The 26073-nt window shown below is 38.6% G+C and overlaps 1 protein-coding gene across 2 annotated transcripts in view; it reads right to left on the bottom strand.

The window, feature by feature from the left end:
* The window catches only part of CD99L2 (CD99 molecule like 2), a 111581-nt gene that overhangs the window by 40317 nt on the left and 45191 nt on the right, over window positions 1-26073 (bottom strand). For both annotated transcript variants that reach the window (XM_060088129.1, XM_060088128.1), the window contains exons 2-4: window positions 17021-17080; window positions 7180-7248; window positions 6034-6108 (exon numbers count right to left, since the gene is read on the bottom strand). In XM_060088129.1, the coding sequence (XP_059944112.1) occupies window positions 6034-6108; window positions 7180-7248; window positions 17021-17080 (204 nt within the window). The remainder of the gene's footprint in view (window positions 1-6033; window positions 6109-7179; window positions 7249-17020; window positions 17081-26073) is intronic.

Raw genomic sequence — 26073 nt, 5'->3', positions numbered from 1 at the left:
GACACTTAGCCTGAAGAAACCACAGCTTCTCCAGTCCTGGTGTCTAAATGTGCATGTGAACACTGATAAAAAAAAAAAAAAAAAAAAAAAACTCCCATTTAGGATAAAAAACCTGCAGAAAGTAGGCATAGAGGGAACTTTTCTCAACGTAATAAAGGCCATATATGACAAACCCATGGCCAACATCGTCCTCAATGGTGGAAAACTGAAACCATTTCCACTAAGATCAGGAAAAAGACAAGGTTGCCCACTCTCACCACTCTTATTCAACACAGTTTTGGAAGTTTTAGCCACAGAAATCAGAGAAGAAAAGGAAATAAAAGGAATCCAAATCGGAATAGAAGTAAAGCTGTCACTGTTTGCAGATGACATGATACTATACATACAGAATCCTAAAGATGCTACCAGAAAACTACTAGCTAATCAATGAATTTGGTAAAGGAGCAGGATACAAAATTAATGCACAGAAGTCTCTGGCATTCCTGTACACTAATGATGAAAAAATCTGAAAGTGAAATCAAGGAAACACTCCCATTTACCATTGCAACAAATAGAATAAAATATCTAGGAATAAACCTACCTAGGGAGACAAAAGACCTGTATGCAGAAAACTATAAGACACTGATGAAAGAAATTAAAGATGACAGAAACAGATGGAGAGATGTACCATGTTCTTGGATTGGAAGAATCAACATTGTGGAAATGATTTTACTACCCAAAGCAATCTACAGATTCACTGCAATCCCTATCAAACTATCACTAGCATTTTTCACAGAACTAGAATGAAAAATTTCACAATTTGTATGGAAACACAAAAGACCCTGAATAGCCAAAGCAATCTTGAGAATGAAAAATGGAGCTGGAGGAATCAGGCTCCCTGACTTCAGACTATACTACAAAGCTACAGTAATCAAGACAGTATGGTACTGGCACAAAAACAGAAATATAGATCAATGGAACAGGATAGAAAGCCCAGAGATAAACTCATGCACATATGGTCAACTTATCTTTGATAAAGGAGGCAGGAATGTACAGTGGAGAAAGGACAGCCTCTTCAATAAGTGGTGCTGGGAAAACTGGACAGGGACATGTAAAACTATGAAATTAGATCACTCCCTAACACCATACACAAAAATAAGCTCAAAATGGATTAAAGACCTAAATGTAAGGCCAGAAATTATCAAACTCTTAGAGGAAAACATAGGCAGAACACTCTATGACATAAATCACAGCAAGATCCTTTTTGACCCACCTCCTAGAGAAATGGGAATAAAAACAAAGATAAACAAATGGGACCTAATGAAACTTCAAAGGTTTTGCACAGCAGAGGAAACCATAAACAAGATAAAAAGACAACCCTCAGAATGGGAGAAAATATTTGCAAATGAAGCAACTGACAAAGGATTAATCTCCAAAAGTTATAAGCAGCTCATGCAGCTCAATAACAAAAAAACAAACAACCCAATCCAAAAATGGGCAGAAGACCTAAATAGACATTTCTCCACAGAAGATATACAGACTGCCAACAAACACATGAAAGGATGCTCAACATCTTTACTCATTAGAGAAATGCAAATCAAAACTACAATGAGATATCATCTCACACCTGTGAGAATGGCCATCATCAAAAAATCTAGAAACAGTAAATGCTGGAGAGGGTGTGGAGAAAAGGGAACACTCTTGCACTGCTGGTGGGAATGTGAATTGGTACAGCCACTACGGAGAACAGTATGGAGGTTCCTTTAAAAACTACAAATAGAACTACCATGTGACCCAGCAATCCCACTACTGGGCATATACCCTGAGAAAACCATAATTCAAAAAGAGTCATGTACCAACATGTTCATTGCAGCTCTATTTACAAATGCCCGGAGATGGAAACAACCTAAGTGTCCATCATCGGATGAATGGATAAAGAAGATGTGGCACGTATATACAATGGAATATTACTCAGCCATAAAAAGAAACGAAATTGAGTTATTTGTAGTGAGGTGGATGGACCTAGAGTCTGTCATACAGAGTGAAGAAAGTCAGAAAGAGAAAGACAAATAACATATGCTGACACATATGTATGGAATTTAAGAAAAAAATTCCATGAAGAACCTAGGGTTAAGACAGTAATAAAGACACAGACCTACTAGAGAATGGACTTGAGGATATGCGGAGTGGGAAGGGTAAGCTGTGACAAGGTGAGAGAGTGGCTTGGACATATATACACTAACAAACGTAAAATAGATAGCTAGTGGGAAGCAGCCGCATAGCACAGGGAGATCAGCTCGGTGCTTTGTGACCACCTAGAGGGGAGGGATAGGGAGGGTGGGAGGGAGGGAGATGCAAGAGGGAAGAGATATGGGAAAATGTGTATATGTATAACTGAATCACTTTGTTATATAGCAGATACTAACACACCATTGTAAAGCAATTATACTCCAATAAAGATGTTAAAAAAATAAAATAAAATAAAGTAGAGCAGATAAATATAAAAAAAAAGAATAAGCAGGAGTGGCTATATTAATAGTGGATAAGGGATACTTCAGAGCAAGGAAAGTGCTAGAGAAGAAAAAAGGGACATAACGATAAGAGGATAAACCTATCAGGAAGACATCATGATCCTAAATTTGGATGCACCAAAAAATCAGACTCAAAATATATGAGGTGGAAACAGAGAGCTAAGAGGAGATACAAATCCACAACTACAGTTGGGGAATTCAACACCCTACTCACAGCAACTGACAGAACTACTAGACAAAAAATCATCAAGGATGTTGAAGAACCAGTAAACACAACCAACCATCAACATCTAAGTGACATATAGAGAACAGTTCACCCAACAACAATAGTTATAATGATGGAACTGTTCTGTGCCTGCCTATCATGGCAAATACACAAAACTGCACATGTGATAAAACTGCAAAAAACTAAGCACACACACACACAGAAGTGAGTACAAGTAAAAACTGGGAAATGTGAATAAAATGGTTGTGACAAACAAAAACAAACACACAGATACAAAGAACAGAATAGTCATTACCAGAGTGGGGGCGGGGTATGAAATGGGTAAAGGGGATCAACTATATGGTGATGGAGGAAACTTAATTTTTGGTGGTGAGCACCCTGTAGTGTATACAGAAGTAGAAATATAAGGTTGTACACATGAAACTTATATAATGTTATAAGCCAATGCTGCCTGAATAAAAACCAAATTTTAAAAAATACGAGTTTTTTTAAAAAACAAACAAAAAATGTTTGTGATATTATAGTACAATTTGCAACATGTTACCACTGGGGAAAACTAGGTGAAGGGAATAACGGCTCTTTCTGTAGTATTTCCTACAACTACATGTAAATCTGTAATTATCTAAATATAAATTTGTTAAAAGTAGGCAAAGGGGACGTCCCTGGTGGCGCAGTGGTTAAGAATCCACCTGCCAATGCAGGGGACATGGGTTTGAGCCCTGGTCTAGGAAGATCTCACACGCTGCAGAGCAACTAAGCCCGTGTGCCACAAGTACTGAGCCTGCGCTCTAGAGCCCGCGAGCCACAACTACTGAGCCCACGTGCCACAACTACTGAAGCCCGTGTGCCTAGAGCCTGTGCTCCGGAACAAGAGAAGCCACCGCAGTGAGAAGCCCACGCACTGCCATGAAGAGTAGCCCCCGCTCACCACAACTAGAGAAGGCCCACACGCAGCAACAAAGACCCAACACATCCAAAAATAAATAAATAAAAGTAAATAAAGTACAAAAAATAAAAGTAGGCAAAGGGAAAGTTGAGAATCAAGGTTATTTTGTCAAAAAAGGTTTGACAGTTAAACATCTGGACATCAGCAGCACAGAGAAACTTAGAAAATATAGAGTTGGACTCTTCCACTGTTGGTGGGAATGTAAACTGATACAGCCACTATGGAGAACAGTATGGAGGGGTTCCTTAAAAAACAGAAAATAGAACTACCATATGACCCAGCAATCCCACTACTGGGCATATACCCTGAGAAAACCATGATTCAAAAAGAGACGTGTATCCCAATGTTCATTGCAGCACTGTTTACAATAGCTAGGACACAGAACCAACCTAAGTTTCCATCGACAATGAATGGATAAAGAAGATGTGGCACATATATACAATGGAATATTACTCAGCCATAAAAAGAAACGAAATTGAGTTATTTGTAGTGAGGTGGATGGACCTAGAGTCTGTCATACAGAGTGCAGTAAGTCAGAAAGGGAAAAACAAATACAGTATGCTAACACATATATACGGGATCTAAAAAAAAAAAAGGTTCTGAAGAACCTAGGGGCAGGACAGGAATAAAGATACAGATGTAGAGATTGGACTTGAGGACAAGGGGAGGGGGAAGGGTAAGCTGGGACAAAGTGAGAGAGTGGCATGGACTTATAAATACTACCAAATGTAAAATAGATAGCTAGTGGGAAGCAGCTGCATAGCACAGGGAGATCAGGGAGATCAGCTTGGTGCTTTGTGACCACCTAGAGGGGTGGGATAGGGAGGGTGGGAGGGAGACGCAAGAGGGAGGGGATATGGGGATATATGTATACATATACCTAATTCACTTTGTTATAAAGCAGAAACTAACACAACACTGTAAAGCAATTATACTCCAATAAAGATGCTAAAAAAAAGAAAATATAGGATCGGCAAAAAACGAAACAAAACAAAACGAAAAAACCAAAAACCCCGAACGAACTTTTTGGCCAACCCAATAATTGAAAATTGTTTTAAACCAGCAAGTTTGTGGTAATATGTTAGGCAGCACTGGAAAACGAATATGAGCAGAAAAATTACTACATTTATGAAAGTGTGCCCTTTTAATATTCTGATAAAACAGCAAGTATGTTTAAAGCCTTTCTGTGGCACCTCAAAATACAGAGGTTAACACAGGAAAAGCATTTGCATGACTGTATCAGTTCTAAGCAGTGCTAGCCACTTATCTCATACAAGATTCTTCCTTCAAGGATTCAGTAGTACGACTACAGTTACACTGACTTGAATATCTGACAGACATTTTCTTGAAAATGAATGAAGTGAGCCCATCACTTCAAGGGAAACAACTAACAGTATTTTTTGCCAATGGTAAAATTTAAGATTTCAAGCAACGTTAAGAATTTTGAAAAACTACTACTGTGAGCTTGACAGCTTCCCAACACTTAAAGACTTTTTCCAATGAGATGGGTGGTGGTAGTAACACATGTGATGTTCTGATATAGAATGAAATGCGTCAACACAGGGAAGGTCTGCATAAGGCAGGGCACCGACATTTTCCCAGGGACCAGTGCACGATGCTCCCAAACCACGACCAGTAAAATATCCATTCAAAGGATAAGAGAGGGGGTTCACTGGGGTCAAGGATGGAAGATTCATTAATACAGTTTCATACTCCACACTGCACTTAACCTGTAAGAAACAACCAATGGCTGAATTTTTGTCTCGTATCAAAGAAGAATGTCCATAATTACATGAATAGTCAATTGAAATATTCCTCCTTTTTCCAGCTGCATATTTATAGGAAGCCAGATTTCCTTCATATACTTCAACCATAACAATATATCACAACAATTGAATCTAGAAGCAGATGTGAGAGTCCAGCTCTTCCACTAGGATAGAGATCACAGAAATTTTCAAAAATATACAAAAAATTCTTCCCACTAAATTCTGTTTTTGTCTTGCAAAGCATAGTCATTTACCATAAAAATATGCTATTTATCTTAACAGATATGGCTGTATTATTGTTCATTTAAAATTAATAAAAGTATTAACAATTTTTTTTTCAGTTTTAAGTTCAAAGATGATAAATATTGATAGACGTGACCAACACCTCAATAGAGATCTTCCATAATTTGAGGAGTCCTGAGACCAAAACGTTTGAGAACCACTGTTGTAGGGTTCTCCTGGGCCTTGAAGTGCTCCCAGCTCTGCCAGACCAGGAGTGGCTCTGTGGGCTGTTGTAGTTAATGAGCTACACCCTGACCAGGGAGCTATAGCACTGGCCTGTGCCTTCAACCAGCTATGACTTACCTCCTCCTCCTGCACTCGGCTTCCTGTGGCCATGATCTTGATCATCCAAAGCATCAGCCAAGTCAAATTGACTACCTTCAGTGAGCCCCAAAACATAAAAGAAAAAACAGCCAACTGATTAACAACTGGGTACGAGATTCCAAAAAAACAAGTCAACATTCATGGGATCTGCTGATCAGCGAAATCAATGAGTTAAGACAAAGAAACTTAAATTGGGGTCTGACTCCCTCTACAGACACTGATAATGAAAATACCAACAGGATGGAGCAAGTTACTGCTTTCTGCCTTTGCAATATATTACCAATTTTCCACTACTTTATATTCGCACACATGCTTTGCTTAGGCCAGCAGTCATACCATTTTAACAGTAAACTCACTGATTATAGGTATTAACCCAAGATTCAAAACCAGCTGCATAGAGTCAGAAACTGGACAATCAAGAGGGAGGCTACGTGGTCACAATGCACCTCTTTGAGGGTGCAGATGTGAAGACGTGAGGGCAAACTGTAAAGCAGCACTCACTCTTTTGGGTCATGACTGCCTCTTCAAAAGAAAGGTAGCTATCCACTTCAAGGAACACGGTGGCACGCTCCTTAAGGACTAGTAACAAGTTGCCAGATGGGAGCAATGACTGCGCTCCCCACCCAAGAGCTCCAAGGCTACGTTTCTCTTTATATCAGTGAAGATATCTGAATAGTAAAATGGCCCATCTGGAGAAAAGTTAAAACAGCTCCAGGAAAGAGTCACAAAGAAGCAACAAGTTCCAAAATCCTTCAGTGAAAGATGACACTGTAAAGCAAATGCCATTTCAAAATGCTCCATCTGCCTAAAGAAAATGTTTGATGGGCTTCATAAAACCTAAACAATTATATCTTCCCTGATTTTAGAGTGTAAGATGGTTGAAAAGGGGAGGAAGTCCAAATGCATTTTTCTCTTGAAATTCTCCCAAGCAGGACTTTTCATAAAACACACAGAAATCATAGTGACTGGTCATACTCTATTAAGTTAAACCCAGTGTTCAGATGAAGGTCTTGGTTGGCATTGCACACACAGGACTTAAAACTACGCGTAGTTCAACTGGATACTATCCCAGAGGGAGCTCCATGGGGGCCCTCCTTAGTGCCCTCCTCAGAACGGCCGTGTCACCTGCAGGCTTTGCTGGAGCTCTGGTCGCTCCCGGTCTCCTGGTTGTGGTGGTGACATGGTCCCATCTCTCTAAAAGGGGGAAGGGGGACAGCAAGGGGAGCACAATTAGTAACAACACATAGCAGCCACTGCACGGCTCAGGGAAGTCACAGCATGAGCACAGCACTCCTGTCCTGGTCTTTGAGGTCCCTCTAATGCCTCTGAAGAATCACTCTGAGGATGACAAAAGAGATGTAAGAAGGTTTACATGAGACGAGTTCTGCTTGCTTTTCTTCACAGGATGGGTGGTGAGGTGGACATGATCCCACATTTGATCTGGTGATTAGTGGAGTTATGACTTGAGCCCAGATCTCCAGGAGATGACCACACGCTTCAGAGGGTCCTAGAGCTTGAGCACAACCCCTGAGAGCTCCAAGCCTTGGCTGTCACCACTCTCAACATGGCACCGTAATCACACATAATACTGCCCAGGGATGAAGTGACGTTATGTTCCCAGTAGAGTATGGGAGTGTCTCATCAACTGAAAGTGGTTATAACACCAACAAAATATTTTATATAAGTGTGGTTACTGCTGTTAATACTACGTCTTTCAGCTCAACCATATTCCTTTAAAACTGTGGACTTCTTGCACATCAATTACGTAGCATGCCATGAGTTTTCCAATAGATTCTTTCCTTAAACATCAAGACTATGTTGTTAAAAAAATAAAAATAAAAATAATGAAGCCCCCCAAAAAAGACTATGCTGTAACTGTTCCTACAATTAGAGGTAGAAGAGGGAAATGAAATTTAAGTAATGGGAGAGGCAGAGATGAAACAGGTTTGGCTTTATGCACAGCAACCATTCAATAATTAATCAACTACTCAGAAAAAAAACAGCAAAAATAGAAATTGGTTGAAAGTAAAAGGATGGATAAAGGTATAGTATGCAAATAGCAACCATAAGAGAGCTGGGGGAGCTACACTATTATCAGATAAAATAGTCTTTAAGACAAAAATTGTCATAGGAGTCAAAGAGTGGCATTTTATAATGATAAAAGGATAAACCCAGCAGTAAGATATAAAATTTTAAACATGTGCACCTAACAATAGAACCCCCAAAATATATGAAGCAAAATGTAACAAAACTGAAGGGAAGGACAGACAATTCAACAATAGTTGGATATCTCAATACAATCCTTTCAATCATAAATAGAACAAAAGGGAAATACAAGATTTGAACGACAGTATAAACCAACTAGATCTACCAGACATCTATAGAACACATGCCCTCAAAACAGGAAACACATTCTACTCAATTACACATGGAACATTCTCCAAGATAGACCACATGCTAGGCTACAAAACATATCTCAATATATTTTAAAAGTCTGAAATCATACAAATTGTGTTCTCCAACCACCAAGGAATGAAAATAGAAATCATTAACAGAAGGGCATTTGAAAAATTTCCAGCTATATGGCAATTAACACACACACTCCTAATAACCAATGGTTCAAGGGAGAAATCACAAGGGAAATCATAAAATACACTTGAGATGAATGAAAAGAGGAACACAACATATTAAAACTTCTGTCACAGCACAGGAAACCATTGACAAAACGAAAAGACAACCTACTGAATGGGAGAAAATATTTGCAAATGATTGATCGATAAGGCATTAACATCCAACACATACAAACAGCTCATACAACTCAACATCAAGAAAACCAAACAACCCGATTAAAAAATGGGAAGAGGGCTCCCCTGGTGGTGCAGTGGTTGAGAGTCCGCCTATCGATGCAGGGGATGCGGGTTCGTGCCCCGGTCTGGAAGGATCCTGCATGCCGCGGAGCGGCTGGGCCCGTGAGCCATGGCCGCTGGGCCTGTGCATCCGGAGCCTGTGCTCCACAACGGGAGAGGCCACAACAGTGAGAGGCCCGTGTACCGCAAAAAAAAAAAAAATGGAAAGAAGTAAATTGACTTTTTCCAAAGAGGAAATGCAGGTGGCCAACAGACACATGAAAAGAGGCTCAACATCACTTATCATCAGGGAAATGCCAATTAAAACCACAATGAGATATTACCTCACACCTGTCAGAATGGTTATCATCAAAAAGACCACACAAAAAAAATGTTGGCAACAATGTGGAGAAAAGGGAACCCTCCTACACTGTTGGTAGGGATGTAAATTGGTGCAGCCACTGTGGAAAACAGTATGGAGGTTTCTTAAAAAACTAAAAATGGAACTCCCATATGGCCCAACAATTGCACTCCTGGTATATTCCAAAAAACCCCCAAAACACTAATTCAAAAAGATACATGCACCACAATATTTGCAGCAGCATTATTTACAATTGCCAAGATATGGAAGCAATATAAATGTCCATCAACAGATGAATGGAAAACGAAGTGATGTGTATACACACACACACACACACACACACACACACACACACACAACGGAATACTACTCAGCCATAAAAAAGAATGAAGTTTTGCCACCTGCAACAACATGGAAAGACTTGGAGGGTATTATGCTAACTGAATGACAAATACTGTATCATAGCACTTATATGTGGAATCTAAAAAATACAACAAACTAGTGAACACTTAAAAAAGAAACAGACTCACAGATATAGAAAATAAACTAGTAGTTACCAGTGGGGAGAAGGAAGGGGGGAGGGGCAAGATAGGGTTAGGTGACTAAGAGGTGCAAACTATTATATATAAAATGTGCTACAAGGGTATATTGTACAACACAGGGAGTACAGCCACTATTCTATAATAAATGGAGTATAACCTTTAAAATTTTTGAAGCACTAAACTGTACACCTGTAACTTACATAATATTGTACATCAACTACTATACTTCAATTTTTTAAAATGGGCAAAGGGCTTAGACATTTCTCCAAAGAAAATATACAAATGGCCATCAGGTACATGAAAAGATGCTCAACATCACTAATCATCAGGGATATGCAAATCAAAACCACAATGAGACATCATCTCATACCTGTTGGGATGACTACTATCAAAAAAACAAAAGATAATGTGTTGATGAGGTTGTGGAGAAAAAGGAGCCCCTCCTACACTGTCGGTGGGAATGTAAAATGGTACACCCACGATGGAAGACAGTATGGAGGTTCCTCAAAAAAATGAAAACCAGAACTATCACTTGGGGACTTCCCTGGTGGTGCAGTAGTTAAGAATCTGCCTGCCAATGCAGGGGACATGGGTTCGAGCCCTAGTCTGGGAAGATCCCACATGCCGCGGAGCAACTAAGCCCGTGCGCCACAACTACTGAGCCTATGCTCTAGAGCCCATGAGCCACAACTACTGGAGCCCACGAACCACAACTACTGGAGCCCGTGAGCCACAACTACTGAAGCACACGTGCCTAGAGCCCGTGCTCTGCAAGAGAAGCCACAGCAATGAGAAGCCTGCACACCACAATGAAGAGTAGCCCCTGATCTCTGCAACTAGAGAAAACCCGCGCAGCAATGAAGACCCAATGCAGCCAAAAATAAATAAATAAAAAATAAGTAACTTTATTTTTTTAAAAAAACCTATCATTTGATCCAGCAATCCTACTTTTGGGTATATATCCAAAAGAAATGAAATAAGGATCTCAAAGAGGTATCAACATGTCCAAGTTCACTGGAGCATTAATCTCAATAGCCACAATATGGAAACAACTCAAGTGTCCATTGATGGATGACTGGATAATGAAACGTGGAATATACATGCAATGGAATATTATCCATCCTTAAAAAATAGGAAAATCCTGCCCTTTGGGACAACATGCATGGACTTGGAGGACATCATGCTAAAAGAAGTAAGTCAGACACAAAAGAACAAATACTACATGACTCTACTTTTATGAGGAATCTAAAGTAGTCAAATTCATAGAGAGTAGAATGGTGGTCACCAGAGGCTTAGGGGAGAGGGAAATGGAGGAGGTGTCAGTCAAAGGGTACAAAAGTCTGGGGGGAAAAAGGAAAATAAGCTGGTGAGGATGTGGAAAAATTGGAATCCTCATACACTGCTGGTAGGAATGTAAAATGGTACAGCGACTGTGGAAAAAATTTGGCAATTCCTCCAAAAGTTAAACACAGAATGACCATATGACCTTGTGATTCTACTCCCAGGGTATATACCCTAAAGAATTAAAAGCAGGTATTCAAACAAGAACACGTACATGCAAACAAAAACATGTATGTGCATGTTCATAGCAGCATTCTTCATAATAGCCAAAAGATGGAAACAGTCAAACGTCCATCAGCTGGTGAATAGATAAAACTGTGGTCTATCCATACAATGGAATATTACTCAGACATAAAAAGGAATGAAACACTGATACATGCTATAAGGTGGATGAACCTCCAAAACATTATGCTATGTGAGAGAAGCCAAAGACAAAAGGTCCCACATTATATGATACTATTTATATGAAATATCTTGGAGAGATCAGTCAAGTGATACAGAAAGTAGACTGATGATTGTCTGGGGCTAGGGGGAGGGAGAAATGAGAAGAAACTGCTTAATGGGTAAGGGTTCTTACTCTGGAGTAATGGAAATGTTTTAGGACTGGATAGGGGTGGTGGTTGCACCACGGTGAATGTCTTAAAATGCTACTGAATTGTTTACTTTAAAATGGCTAATTTTATGTTACGTGAATTTTACTTCAATAGATTATTTACAAAGAGGGAAGGGTGGGAAAGGAGAGTATCATCCCAACTGCATGTGCATTCTACCACAATTCAGTTTTAGTAAAAGTATATAGGGAAGTTGAGAATATGGAAAGTCTTCCTCTTAAAATGATCATACTTCCTTCACTCTTTGCGAAGGCTTTGGGTACACGAATGCGTACTTCAATGTAGAGGCTGCACCAGTGGATGGATTTTTACTGGTAAGGGAACCACAAGTGATAATCTGTTGTCATTATGTATTTTTAAAATCTAGATCATCAGTTTAGAGATAGTTTTATATCTATAATTTCCATTTGACTTTGCACCTATAATACGAAGAAGTACAGCTTACCTGTCTAAATGAGGCTCCTTATGTATACCTTATATTATGGTGATATGTATAGTTAGGAAAGAGAAATGACATTACTGAAACCATTATTTGTGCAACTTTCAGAAAAGCAATTGCCACTTATATATTCCCTTAAAATCCGTATGCTTCATGCAGTGCTTGTGTAAAAATATTTCTTTTTCCAGCTTAAAAAAAATCAACTGAACGTAGATGTGAAGGGTTTACTTGGGGGACTCTGATTTCTGTTCTATCCTTACGCTGTGCCACACTGTCTTGACCACGATAGCTTTGTGGAGCTCTGCCCTACTACTCACAGTTTCTGAGGAGCCTGGTTTCTTGGAAGATCTGTAGGTGCCAGTTCAAGAGAATGTGCTCCTTACATGTCTAGGGAACCCGATGTTCTGCCACAGCCTGAGCCTGCAGTGATACAGAGCATGACCTTGGACTTATGTACTTTTAAGATACCATTAACTACAGATTTTCTTGTTGTGAGCCTTTAAATGGGATTTATTATCATCCATAATTGAGATGAGCCAAGTCTAGCTACTTATCAAGGAATGAGAATAGTAGGTCACCGTCATCAAAGCAAAGAGCTCCTAAAATAAAGACATCTGTTCCTGTGAAGCCTTGCTCAAAATGACAAACTTAGAAAGGATTCTCTGATGCTCAGCAAATGCTGCCAGCAACACTGCACTCCTGCCCGGAGCACCTCTTTGTAAGGTGTGCCGCAGCCCTGGGTGTGGCTTAACGACAGTGCCATGGCATTTGGAGAAAATTGGGGCACTCATAAGAAGCTTGATTCGGTGAAAGCAGAAGTGGGTTCCCCTGTGAGATGATTGCACACAGAGAGAAAAAGGGAGGGATGCGGGGAGAGATGGAGGGAAGTGGAGAGTGAAGGCAGGGGAGAGGGAGGGGCAAAATTCTGAAAGCAACATGGTGAACCTTGAAAGTGTTATGCTAAGTGAAAGCAGCCCAAAGTAAGTCCACATATTATACGACTGCACTGAAATGTCCCAGAACAGGGAAATCCAGTGAGACAGAAAGGAGATGAGTGGTTGCCAGGGGCTGGAGGGGGAGGTGAAGAATCAGGGGATCAGAGGGTAATAAGTGAAGGGTACAATGTTTCTTTTAAGGTGATAGAAATGTTCTAAAATTGCCTATAGTGATGGTTGCACAACCGTGTGAATATACTAAAAGCCACTGAATTGTACATTTTAAATAGGTGAGTTGTATGGTATGGGAATTATCTCTAAATAAAGCTTTTAAAAAAATATTGCAGGAGCTTCCCCTTGTACTTAGAATATGCCCAATAACACCCTATATGATCCAGACCCTGCCAACTTCTCCTTTTCTCCAACATTCTCCACACTCTGGCCACACAGGCCACCTTCCAGTTCTTTTCTGCCTCAGGGCTCTTACACTTGATCCCTTGGCCTTGAAGGCTTTTCCCCTGCTCTTGCATGTCACCTTTCCTCAGAGAGGTCTCTACTGCTTGATCTGAAGTAGCCAACCCTTTTTGGGGCCCTCCCTGCCCCATCACCCTAATGTATCTGCTCCAGAGTACTCTATAATATCTGAAATTATTTTATGTACTGTCTGTGTCCTTCTGGAGAGAATAGCTCCATGAGGGCAATGACCTACTCCACATGGTATGCCCAGCAACTGGAGAAGTGCCTGGCAACAAGCAAGCACTCAATAAACACTGTTGAATGGATGAATGAATGTCATGTACAAATACCCTGACCAAGGTGTCAGGGACGTTTTCAACAAGAAATGTACAATGTACAAAGTAGAATGTTCTCCAACCAGAAAAACAACTGAGCCAAGGAGAGATGGACGGGCCTATCTCTTTGAAACCTCAGTTGCATGAAATGCAAGCCAAGATAGAAAAAAAGGATGACAGAGTGATGTGGTCTTGAAGGATGTCATTCAACAGAAGACACCATGTGCTGGTGGTCCTACAGGTCCCAGACACACTGGCTGATGGGTGCTGATGAAGATCAGAGGAGCCGGTGCACAACTGACAAAGGGATATAAGTATTAAAAAGTCCTCCATCAGGAAATTAACAAATTTACTAGTTAGGGGTCTGTTTATACTTACTGTGTTTGTTTTGTTGTCTGGTCATGTTTGGTTTTGGAAATGTTAAACAATTTCATTAAAACCATCACTGCTAATAAATTAAGTATATTTATTTTCCTGGGAATCTAAAAGGCCACATGCATGTATAGGACTGTGGACATGTTCAGGAAACACCTGAGAATGCTCAAGGCTCTCACCTCACACCACACACAAAACTATAAAGCTCTTAGAAGTTCATTTTTAGGTATATGATCCATTTTGAGTTAATTTTTGTGTAATATATAAGGCAGGGATCCAAATTCATTTTTTGCATGTGGATATCCAATTGTCTCGGCACCATTTATTGAAGACACCATTCTTTCCCCATTGAATAGTCTTGGCATCTTGGTCAAAAGTCAACTGGCCATAGATGTAATGGTTCATTTCTAGACTCTCAATTTTATTCCATTGAGCTCTATGTCTATCTTTATGATAAGTACCACACTATCTTGATTACTGCACGTTTGTAGTAAGTTCTGAAATTTAGAAGTGTGAGTCCTCCAATTTTTTCTTCTCTTTCAAGATTGTTTTGACTATTCTGGGTTCCATGAATTTCCATATGTATTTTAGGATCAGCTTGTCTGCAAAAATTCTATCTGGAAGTTTGACGGGAATTATGTTGAATTTGTTGAGCAATCTAAGCAGGTGAGCGTTCCTCATGTATGCCTGACTCTTACACCAGAGACCCAGCCACAGTAAGTCCTTCCAATGGAATCAGTTAAAGAACAATAATAATGGCTGACACTGAGCACTCACCTTGTACCGAGTCCTCTGCTGAACACTTCGTAGGGGCCATCTTATCTAACCCTTACAATTATTATTAATTTATTATTATTAATCTCATGCAACAGATGAGGAAACTGAGGTGCAAAGAAGTCAGATAACTCACCCAAGATAACAGTTAATAAGTGGCAGAGGCAGGGTTCAGACACAGGCAGTCTAACTCCAGAGCCCGTGCCTTTCTCAGTCCTGAATATACAAAGAGACCTCTCAAACTTATTAAAAAAAAAAAGACAAGCAACCTGGCAGAAAAATGGGAAAAGGATATGAACAGACAATTCACCAAGAGGAAAATGCAAATGGCAAAAAAATATATGATTTTTTTTGTCCATCATACTGGTAAAATGTTTTTGATTGGTAAAATCTGGCGATGGTATGGGTCTGGGGGAAAAACGTACTCTTGTAACAGCATCAGTGGGAGTACACGATGGCACATGCATTTTGGAAACAATGTGTCAAAATCTATTAAAATATAAAATACATATACCCTTTGGCCTGATAGTTTCATTATACTTGGGCACAAAGGAAATAGACAAGAATGTCCACTGAAGTCCCATTTGTAATTGTGCAAAACAGAAACAAACCACGTGCCTGCCAGTGAAAAGTGGCATCACTGGCCATGGCCAAAGCCACACCACTGGAATGCCAGCTCCATGAAGCATATGTTTGTGAATGAGATCTAGGTATAAAAATATAGATATATAGATAATATAGTGTGTTGAATCATGGCCCCCAAAATATATAGCCAAGTCCTGAGCTCCAGAACTTATGAATGTGACCTTATTTGGAAAAAGGGTGTTTGCAGAGGTAATTAAGTAAAGATCTTGAGATGAGGTCATTCAAGATTATCCAGATGGGCTCTAAAACCAACAAAAAGTGTCCTTATAAGAGACTGAAGAGGAGAAGACACACACACAAGGAGAAGGCCAAGCGAAGACGGAGGCAGAGACTGGAGCCATGCAGCTGCAAGCCGAGGACAACCTGGAGCCGCCAGAAGCTAGGCTAGGCAAGGAAGCATTCTTCCCCTAGAGCCTTCAAGGAGGCGTATGGTCCTACCGACACCTTGATTTTGGACTTCTGGCCTCAAGCACTGTGAGTGAATAAATTTCTGTGGTTTTAGGCCACCCAGTCTGTGGTACTTTGTTACAGCTGCCTGTAAGAAAGGAAACTAACATAGAGAGCTATATTCACTCAGGTCTTCAATACATATTCAGTTTTTTTTTAAAGTTGTGAAATACATATAACTGAAATGAAAAAAAGCCCTACACATGTTATGTAAAACAAAATCACTGAATAATCTATGAGTGCAGATGTTCACAACAGCAGAGAAAACTAGTTGGGACCAGCATATCTCAAACTGACTTAGGCAGCTAGCTCCCTCTTGGGATGGGAGTGGCTGTTGTAGGATGGGGAGCGATCAATGGAAATATCAACTTTACTTTCTAAGCATTCATGCATTTTTTTAAAAGAATGGTTTAAATTTTTTCTCCAAAAAAATGTAAAGATAAACTGATGACAAAGCTCAGCATTTGAGAGATTACCTGTAGATACGGTTCTAAGAATACCTGTTATAAAAAGATCTAAAAGGAGAAACAAATCCTTTATTCATTTCCAAGTATCTTTTTCTGAGCTAGAAAAAGATAGTCCTTGGAGGCCACTGCTGAGGTGTCACACCAGTAAAGGCTATGACTTGAGCCAGAGAAAATCCTGTATCAGTTATTGCACATTTTTGATATTCTCCACAAAGGAAACAAAGGATTTTAAATATTCAGATTTTCTTTAAATAATGCAATTTATGATAAACATGTTATATCGGATCAAGTGAAATATAGGCCACCTATTGTTTTCCCTGAATGTGTATTCTGAATGGGTAGTGCATATTAAGCATTATTATTTGCTTTTAATAGTTTGATTTACTACTCACGCTTCACTGAGGAAGTTTCTTCCAATGCATCCTCCAGACTGAAACCAACGTCCCCAGATCCTAAAAATTTTAAAAAACAAAAAAGATTTTTGAATGTAACTATCTTTGCAAGACACAAAGTAATACTGAAATACTCCTATAATGGTCACTTCCCTTTAGACAGTGTCATGAAGATAATGCCACAAAAGGAAATCAGTTGAAACCACCCAAAGATATATTGAATTGATATCCTTCGACAAGCAACCTATTGCTACCAAAAAACAACAAAACAAACAGTCTTCAGTCTACCTGAAGGCTGAAGGCTCAACTGTATGAAACATGAAGTACAATCTTATTTTAAAAAACTTGATAGTATGACTTTTGCAACAGGGAGTATCAGAGCCCAAAAACTCCATTGATAATGGGCAAGTTCTTTCACCCCATCCCGGCTCTCACACAAAGGCTGCTCTGCATTTTGGCAACCCAGGGCACCTTCCCACCCCGATCCCAGCAACTACACCTAGACTAGTATCTCTGACTAATTACACATAACTAAAAAGGCACTGGGGAAGAGTTTTTCACAAGAGAATTTGTCCTCAGAAGTGGACCCATCTGCCCAACCCTGACTGCTATTGAACTTGACAGCTTTCATTCCCTCTAGATGGGCATGTAGTTAATGTATATACATTAACTCTCAAGCAAACCACTATGCATGTATACTGAAGTTGAACAAATAAGTAAATGGACAGTGGATTATAGAAACCAGGTTTCTCACTGTTGGAGAGGGAGGTTACAGATAAGAAGAGAAGGCTAGAATGATCCATGTGATAGTGGATCAGAGTTGGAGACCTCAGTATGAACCACATTTAGCTTAATATATATACAGATGGTTACATATAGAAATATTCATAAACATGTATATATACATGGGTTAGTATGCAGATATATATTCCCTTGCTCTGTCAGGTGAAAAGACCTAGAAGCATCAACACCCCAGTAGCAATGAACACACCAAGCACCCAGATCTTGGTTTCTAAATACCATTCTCCAATAAATGGAACCAGAGCTCCTTGGAGAAATGTCTGATTCCAGAATTGGGGCAGGAAATATCTAGATGAATTTGGAGCACATTACAGTGCTAGGAAGTACTTTAAAATATAGTGATATTGGTTGGTATATGTCAAAGGACCACAGGACTGACTGAAAGAGTTCTCAATGGCTAAAGGTGGAACAATTTTAAGCAGCAAAATAAAGTGGTATTGGATTATGACCCTAAGTATAAAATAAATTTCCATGAGTCCAGGCTGATATAAATAATTGAACAAAAACATAAAAAGGAGAGAATAGAAGAATTCAAATTAATTTATGTAGATATTTATCCTCTCCATAAATGTTGACTTCCTTCCAAGATTACAGTATGAGAAGGTGGGGGGAAGAGATAGTAACTTTACAGTGGAGAAACCTGACAAACACTACATCAGCCAGGCGATCAAGGTTAACTTTAACAGTGATGAGTCATATTGATACTATATTCCCTTGATATGATGTGATGAGAAGGGCACTATACCTGTGTGGTCTTCCTCTCAAGGAAGTGTAACTCTGTAACCCCAGTATACTCATAAGGAAAACATCAGAGAAATTCCAGTTGAGGGGCATCCTACAAAATACCTGACTAATACTCCTCAAAACTGTCAAGGTTGTCAAAAACAAAGTTTGAGAAACTGGCATAGCCTGAAGAGCCTAAGGAGATGTAATGATGGAAAGTCATGTGGTACCCTTGATTGGATCCTAGAACAAAAAAAAATGACTTTAAGTAAAAACTAAGGAAGTATGAATAGAGTATGGACTTTAGTTAATAATAGTGTATCAATGTTGGTTCATTAATTGTGACAAACATACCATGCTAATATAAAATGTTAATAATGAGGGAAACTGGGTGTAGAGCACATTAGAACTCTTTGCACAAGTTTTGCATTGTAAATCTAAAACTGTTCTTAAAAAGTTTATTTTTAAAAATACATTTTATATAGCAAAAAAAAGGTAATCACTAAAAGAAGAGTTATAGGATATATAACCTCTAACTTATTCAAGAAAAAAAAAGAAAGGTCAACACCAACAACTAAAATTCAATCCAACAAAAGTCACCAAATGGAAAAAAGAAACAAAAACATGTTAAATAGAAAACATGGACTTTAACATAAGAATATGTACAATCATATCAGTAAAAAGTGAGTGTAAATAGAATAAATCTCCTATCAAAAGATAAATGGGGACTTCCCTGGTGGCACAGCGGTTAAGAATCTGCCTGCCAATGCAGGGGACACGGTTCAAGCCCTGGTCCAGGAAGATCCCACATGCCGCGGAGCAACTAAGCCCGTGCGCCACAACTACTGAGCCCGTGTGCCACAACTACTGAAGCCTGCGCGTCTAGAGCCCATGTTCTGCAACAAGAGAAGCCCCGCAATGAGAAGCCCGTGCACCTCGATGAAGAGTAGCCTGCACACCACAATGACGAGTAGCCCCTGCTCGCCACAACTAGAGAAAGCCTGCGCGGGGCAAAGAAGACCCAACGCGGCCAGATAAATTTTTTAAAAAAAGATAAATAGGATAAAAAATTACTATATGCTGTTGACAAAATATACACCTAAAACAAAACATATATATATAAACAAACATATATATAAACATATATAAACATATATAAACATATAAACATATAAGCATATATATATATAAACATATATGTGTATATAAAATAGAGAAACATATCAGGCAAATAATAACAGGAAGGAAACAATATTAATATAACACAAAGATAAAATTTAAGACCTAAACCTCTAAACAGGAAAAGAGCAATATTTTATGGGAATAAAGCATATAATCCACCAATAAAATAAAAGTCTTACACTTAATAACCTAGCTTCTAAAATTCTAAAGTAGACTTTTGCTTCTTGCTATGATGAAATAATTGATATCAGATTAGCTTTCCCATCATAAATGACAATAAAATAGACAAAACACAAAGCAACAGCTTTCAGCATTGAATAAGCACTGAGAGACTGCAGTCCCTGAGATCAGGGAAATCATGACAGCTAAATCTAACAGGTGTTCCTGGATTGGATCCTGAATCTATAAAGACCATCATTGGGACAATCAGTGAAATCTGAATGAGGTCTGTGGACTAGATGGTAATACTGGATCACTGTCAACTTCCTGATCTTGATGGACGTACCCTGGTTGTGGAGGAGGGTGTCCTTGTTTTTAAGAAATGCACACTGACGTATCAAGAGGTAATGGGCATCATGTTTGGGACTGATTCTGAGATTATTCAGAAGAAAAGTATTTGGAGATACATATACACACCAGAGCAAATGTGGTAAAACTGGGAAATCTAGGTGAATAGTAAATGGGAATTCCTTGTATTAGATATTACTGGAACAACTAGTGAAACTTGAATGAAGTCTTAGGATTAGGTAGTATTAACGGATCAGTGTTAATTTTCTGATTCAGATGGTTACATTGATGATATACAAAAGGATGTTTGTAGGAAATGGACTCTGAAGTATGCTGTGGGAGAAGGGATGATAGGGCATGGTAACATATTCTTAAATTATTGGGGGAAAAAAGTTCCGTGTACTGTACTTGCAAGTTTCCTGCAGGTCTGTAACTGTTTAAACATTTAAAGAATTAAAATAATTTAAATACACATATATCTTATTCCAACAATTGTACTTCCAGGTACGTGTTACGGAAAAATACTTATACGTGTGCCCAAAGAGTTATGTACAGGATGTTCATAGCAGTACTGCTTACAACAGCAAAAAGAAATGGAAACAGACCAAGTGTTCAAAGAATAGTTGAATTAAATATGGTAAATATGGTTCTTCAATACAATAAAATGTTCTGTAGCTGTTTAAAAGAATGGGATACTCTCAGTAAACTAGGACTAGAAGGCAATTTCCTCAACTTGATAATGAGTATCTACAAAAAACCTACAGCTAACATGATATTTAAGGGTGAGAAACCAAAGCTTTAGAAGATCGGGATCAAGGCAATGATGTCCCTTCTCACAACTGCTTTTCAACATCATACTGGCAGTCCCAGCTACTTCAATAAGAAAAGGAAAAAAAGGTATAAAGATCGGGAAGGAAGAAATAAAACTGTCTTTGTTTGCAGAGGACATGATCATACAAAAATCCACCCCCCCCCAGAAAAAACCCAAAACAAAAAACTCCTGGAACTACAGCAAGGGTGCAGGATATAAGGTTAATACAAAAGTCAATCAATTTCCTATGTACCAGCAATGAACAAATGGAATTTGAAATAAAAACACACCATTTACATTAGCGGTCCCCCCCAAATAAACGCCTGATATAAATCTAACAAAATTTGCACAAGATCTATATAAAGAAAACTACAGAACTCTGATGAAATAAATCAGAAGAGAACTAAATAAATGGAGAGATATTCCATGGATAGGAAGACTCAATACTGTCAAGATTTCAGTTCTTCCTCATTTGATTTATAGATTCAGTGCAATCACAATCAAAATGTCAGCAAATGATCTTGTGATTGACAAACTAATCAAGTTTATATGGAGAGGAAAAAAACCAGAATAGCCAATACAATACTGAATGAAAAGAACAAAGTTGGAGGACTGACAGCTACACAACCTCAAGACTTACTATAAAGTTATAGTAATCAAGATAGTGTGGTATTAGCAACAGACAGATCAATAGAACAGAATACAGAGCCCAGAAATAGACCAACATAAATACAGTCAACTGATTTTTGACAAAGGAGCAAAGGCAATACAATGGAGAAAAGATAGTCTTTTCAACAAATGATGCTAGAACAACTAGACAACCACATGGGAAAAAAAATCTAGACACAGACCTTACACCCTTCACAAACATTAACTCAAAATGGATCATAGTACATTGTCTTTTTGTTTTGTTGATAAAAGCTTTTGCACAGCAAAGGGAACTAAGTTGAATTAGGTTCCATTTATTTTTGCTTTTATTTCCTTTACTTTAGTAGACAGATCCAAAAAAATATTCCTGCGATTTATGAGAAGGAGTGTTCTGCCTATGTTTTCCTCTAGGAGTTTTACAGTATATGGTCTTCCATTTAAGTCTTTAATCCATTTTGAGTTTATTTTTGTATATAGCATTAGACAATGTTCTATTTTCATTCTTTTACATGCAGATGTCCAGTTTTCCCAGCACCACTTATTGAAGAGAATGTCTTTTCTTCATCATATATTCATGTTTCCTTTGCCATAGATTAATTGACCATAAGTGTATGGGTTTATTTCTGGACTCTCTATTCTCTTCCATTGATCTATGTGTCTGCTTTTCTGCCAGCACCATACTGTTTTGATTACTGTAGCTTTGTAGTATAGTCTGAGGTCAGGAAGCATGATTCCTCCAGCTCTGTTCTTCTTTCTCAAGATTGCTTTGGCTATTTGGGGTCTTTTGTGTTTCCATACAAATTTTAAAATTATTTGTTCTAGTTCTGTGAAAAATGCCATTGGTATTTTGATAGGGATTGCACTGAATTGGTAGACTGCCTTGGGTAGTATCAACATTTTAATAATACTGTTAAACAGAATACTGATACCCAGAACACGGTGTATCTTTCCATCTCTTTGTGTAGTCTTCTATTTCTTGCATCAGTGTCAAAATGGATCACAGACCTAAATATAAAACACAAAGTGATAAAACTCCTAGAAGATTAACACAGCAGAAAATATAGATGACTTGGGTTTGGTGATGACTTGTTAAGATACAACCAAAGGCACGATCCATGAAAGAAAAAATTGACAAGCTGGATTTCATTTAAATTAAAAAATTCTGCTCTGCAAAAGATACTGCCAAAAAATGAAAAGACAAGCCACAGACTGGGAGAAAATATTTACCAAAGGCACATCTAATAAAGGACTGTTATCCAAAATATACAAAGAACATTTAAAACTTAACAATAAGAAAACAAAGAACCCCATTAAAAATGTGCCACATCCCAAGGGTCCCTGGTGACTAGTCTTCTCCTGCAGACCTGGGATCCAGGCCCAGGTATATGAAAAGATGTTTTCCAAAGAAGATATACAAGTGGCCAACAGGTATATGAAAAGATGCTCAACAACACTAATCATCAGGGAAATGCATATTGAAACCACAATGTGTTATCACCTCACACCTGTCAGAATGGCTAGATTGAACAAAACAAGAGCTAAGTGTTGGTGAGGATGTGGAGAAAAAGGAATCCTTACACACCGCTGGTGGGAGGTAAATTGGTTCAGCCACTATGGAAAACAGTGGGTCTTCAAAAAATGAAAAAGAGAATTATGATCCAGCAAATCCCCCTTCTGGGTATATAGCCAAAGGAAATGAAATCACTATCTCCAAGAGATATCTGCACCCCCCCACACACACCATGCTCATTGCAGCATTATTTGCAATAGCCAAGACATGGAAACTACCATTGACAGATGAATGGATAAAGAAAATGTGGTATATACACACCATAGAATCTTATTTGCCATTAAAAAGAAGGAGATTCTGCCTTTTCAACAACATGGATATATCTAAGAAGGTATTATGCTAAGTGAAATAAGTCAGACAGAGAAAGACAAATACTGTATGATCTCACCTTCATGTGGAGTCTAAAAAAGCCAAACTCATAGAAACAGAGTAGAATGGTGGTTGCCAGGGGCTGCAGGGGTGGGGGAAATGGGGAGATGTTGGTCATAGGGTATAAACTTCCAGTTATAAGATGAATCAGTTCTAGGGATCTAATATAGTATTATTAGACAGTAATATAGGTGACAATAATTAGCAATTTTCAGGTATGTAATACACTATTGCTAAGAGGGTAGATCTTAAATGTTCTCACCAGACACACACACAAAATGGTAATTAGGTGAGGAGCTGTTAACTAATGTTATCATGGTAATCATTTCACAATATATACATGTACCAAATCATCACATTGTCAATTATATGTCAAAATGCTGAGATAAAGAAAAAATCAAGATACCAACCATGTGAGTCAGGGTTGGTGTATGCCTTGTTGGAATGTTTCTCTAAAACTATACACACAAACAAAAGCTGACCAAGAAAAAAACAACAACGGGCCAAAGACCTTAACATACACATCACCAAAGATAGACAGCTGGCAAATAAGCATATGAAAATATGTTACACATTCTATCATTAGGGAAAATCGAATTAAAACATCCAAATGGCCAAAAATCCAGAACGCAGACAACAGCAAGCACTGACAAGGATGTGGAGCAAAAGGAAATCACATTACTGCTAGGAATGCAAAATGGTACAGTCACTTTGGAAGACAGTTTGGTGGTTTCTAACAAAACATACATACCATATGATCCAGCAATTCTGCTCCTTCGTGTTTACCCAAACGAGTTAAAACCTTATGTCCAAACAAAAACTTACACAAGGATGTTTATAATTTCTTCATTCATAATTGCCAAAGCTTGGAAGCAACCAAGATGTCCTTCGGTAAGTGAGTGGATAAATAAACTGTGTTACATCCAAGACAATAGAATATTATTCAGTGTTAAAAATAAATAAGCAATCAAGCCATGAAAAGACACAGGAACCTTCAATGCCCATACTCAGTGAAAGAAGCCAATTGTAAAAGTAGCACAGTGTATGATTCCAACTATCTGACATTCTAGAAAGACAAACATTAAGACAGTAAAAGGATAAGTGGTTGCCACGGGCTGTATGGGGTGGAATGACTAGGTGGAGCACAGAGGATTTTTAGGGCAGTGAAACTACTCTGTATGATACTCTGATGGTGGATGCATGTCATTATACATTTGTCTAAACCCACAGAACGTACACCACCAAAAGTGAACCGTAATGTAAACTATGGACTTCGGGTGATAATAATATTGTCAATATAGGTTAACCAATTGTAACGAAGGTAGCATTCTCGTGGTGGGGGGGTGTGTTGGTAATGAGGGAGGCTGTGCATGTGTGGGGGCAGGAGGTATATGAGAAAACTCTATACCTTCTGCTCTATATTGCTGTGAACCTAAAACCGATATTAAAAAATTAAGTCTATTTTGAAAAAAAGAATGGCATAAGCCTATATACTGACATGGGAGAAAGCTCCAAGATGCAGTATTAAATAAAGAAAGCAAAGTGCAGAGAAGCATTTTTCCATGAGTGTGTATCTACATCTATAGCTGTAAAAATCTTCTGGAAGGTAGCTTACACACAGTAATTGGTAACAATGATTATGCTTAGGGAATGAGAAAAGTGGTCAGGGATGTGCATTGTACTATTAATTAAAACACTTCTTTTTGTTTTTAATCATGTATAAGTACTTATATTATTATAACTAATTTTTAAAGTTCTGTATCAAGCCCTCCAAAATCATAAGCCAATCATCCTACAAAACTCTATCCCTACTTTTTCACCCAAGAAGTGAGAGAGTAGGTTCTTCCAAATAACACCTTGTACAAGTAATAACGTTTTTAGCCTCAGCCATTCCCCTACTGTTTGCTGATATATCCTGCTACATGTCACTAAGAGTTAAGAGCAATACAACACACATTTTTCCAAAGAAGACACGCAGATAGCCGGTGGGCACATAAAAAGACACTCAACATCGTTAATCACAGGAAAATGCAAATTAAATCCACGATGAGATCACCTCACACCTGTCAGAATGACTACCACCAACAAGAACACAAATAACAAACATTGGCGAGGATGTGGAGAAAAGGGAACCCTCCTACACTGTTGATGGGAATGTAAATTGATCCAGCCACTGTGGAAAACAGAATGGAGGTTTCTTAAAAAACTAAAAATAGAGCTACCATATGACCCAGCAATTCCACTCCTGGGTACATATCCCCCCAAAATGAAAACACTAACTCAAAAAGATACAGGCACCCCCCAATGTTCAGAGCAGCATTATTTACAGTTGCCAAGATATGGAAGCAACCTAAGCGTCCATCAACAGATGAATGGATAAAGAAGATAGAAGATGTGGTGTACACACACACACACACACACACACAATGGAATACTACTCAA

The sequence above is a fragment of the Mesoplodon densirostris genome, chromosome X, assembly GCF_025265405.1.
Source record: "Mesoplodon densirostris isolate mMesDen1 chromosome X, mMesDen1 primary haplotype, whole genome shotgun sequence".
Lineage (NCBI taxonomy): Eukaryota > Metazoa > Chordata > Mammalia > Artiodactyla > Ziphiidae > Mesoplodon > Mesoplodon densirostris.
Note: the sequence above shows the minus strand (reverse complement) of the source record. Positions and strands in the feature narration are given on the sequence as shown.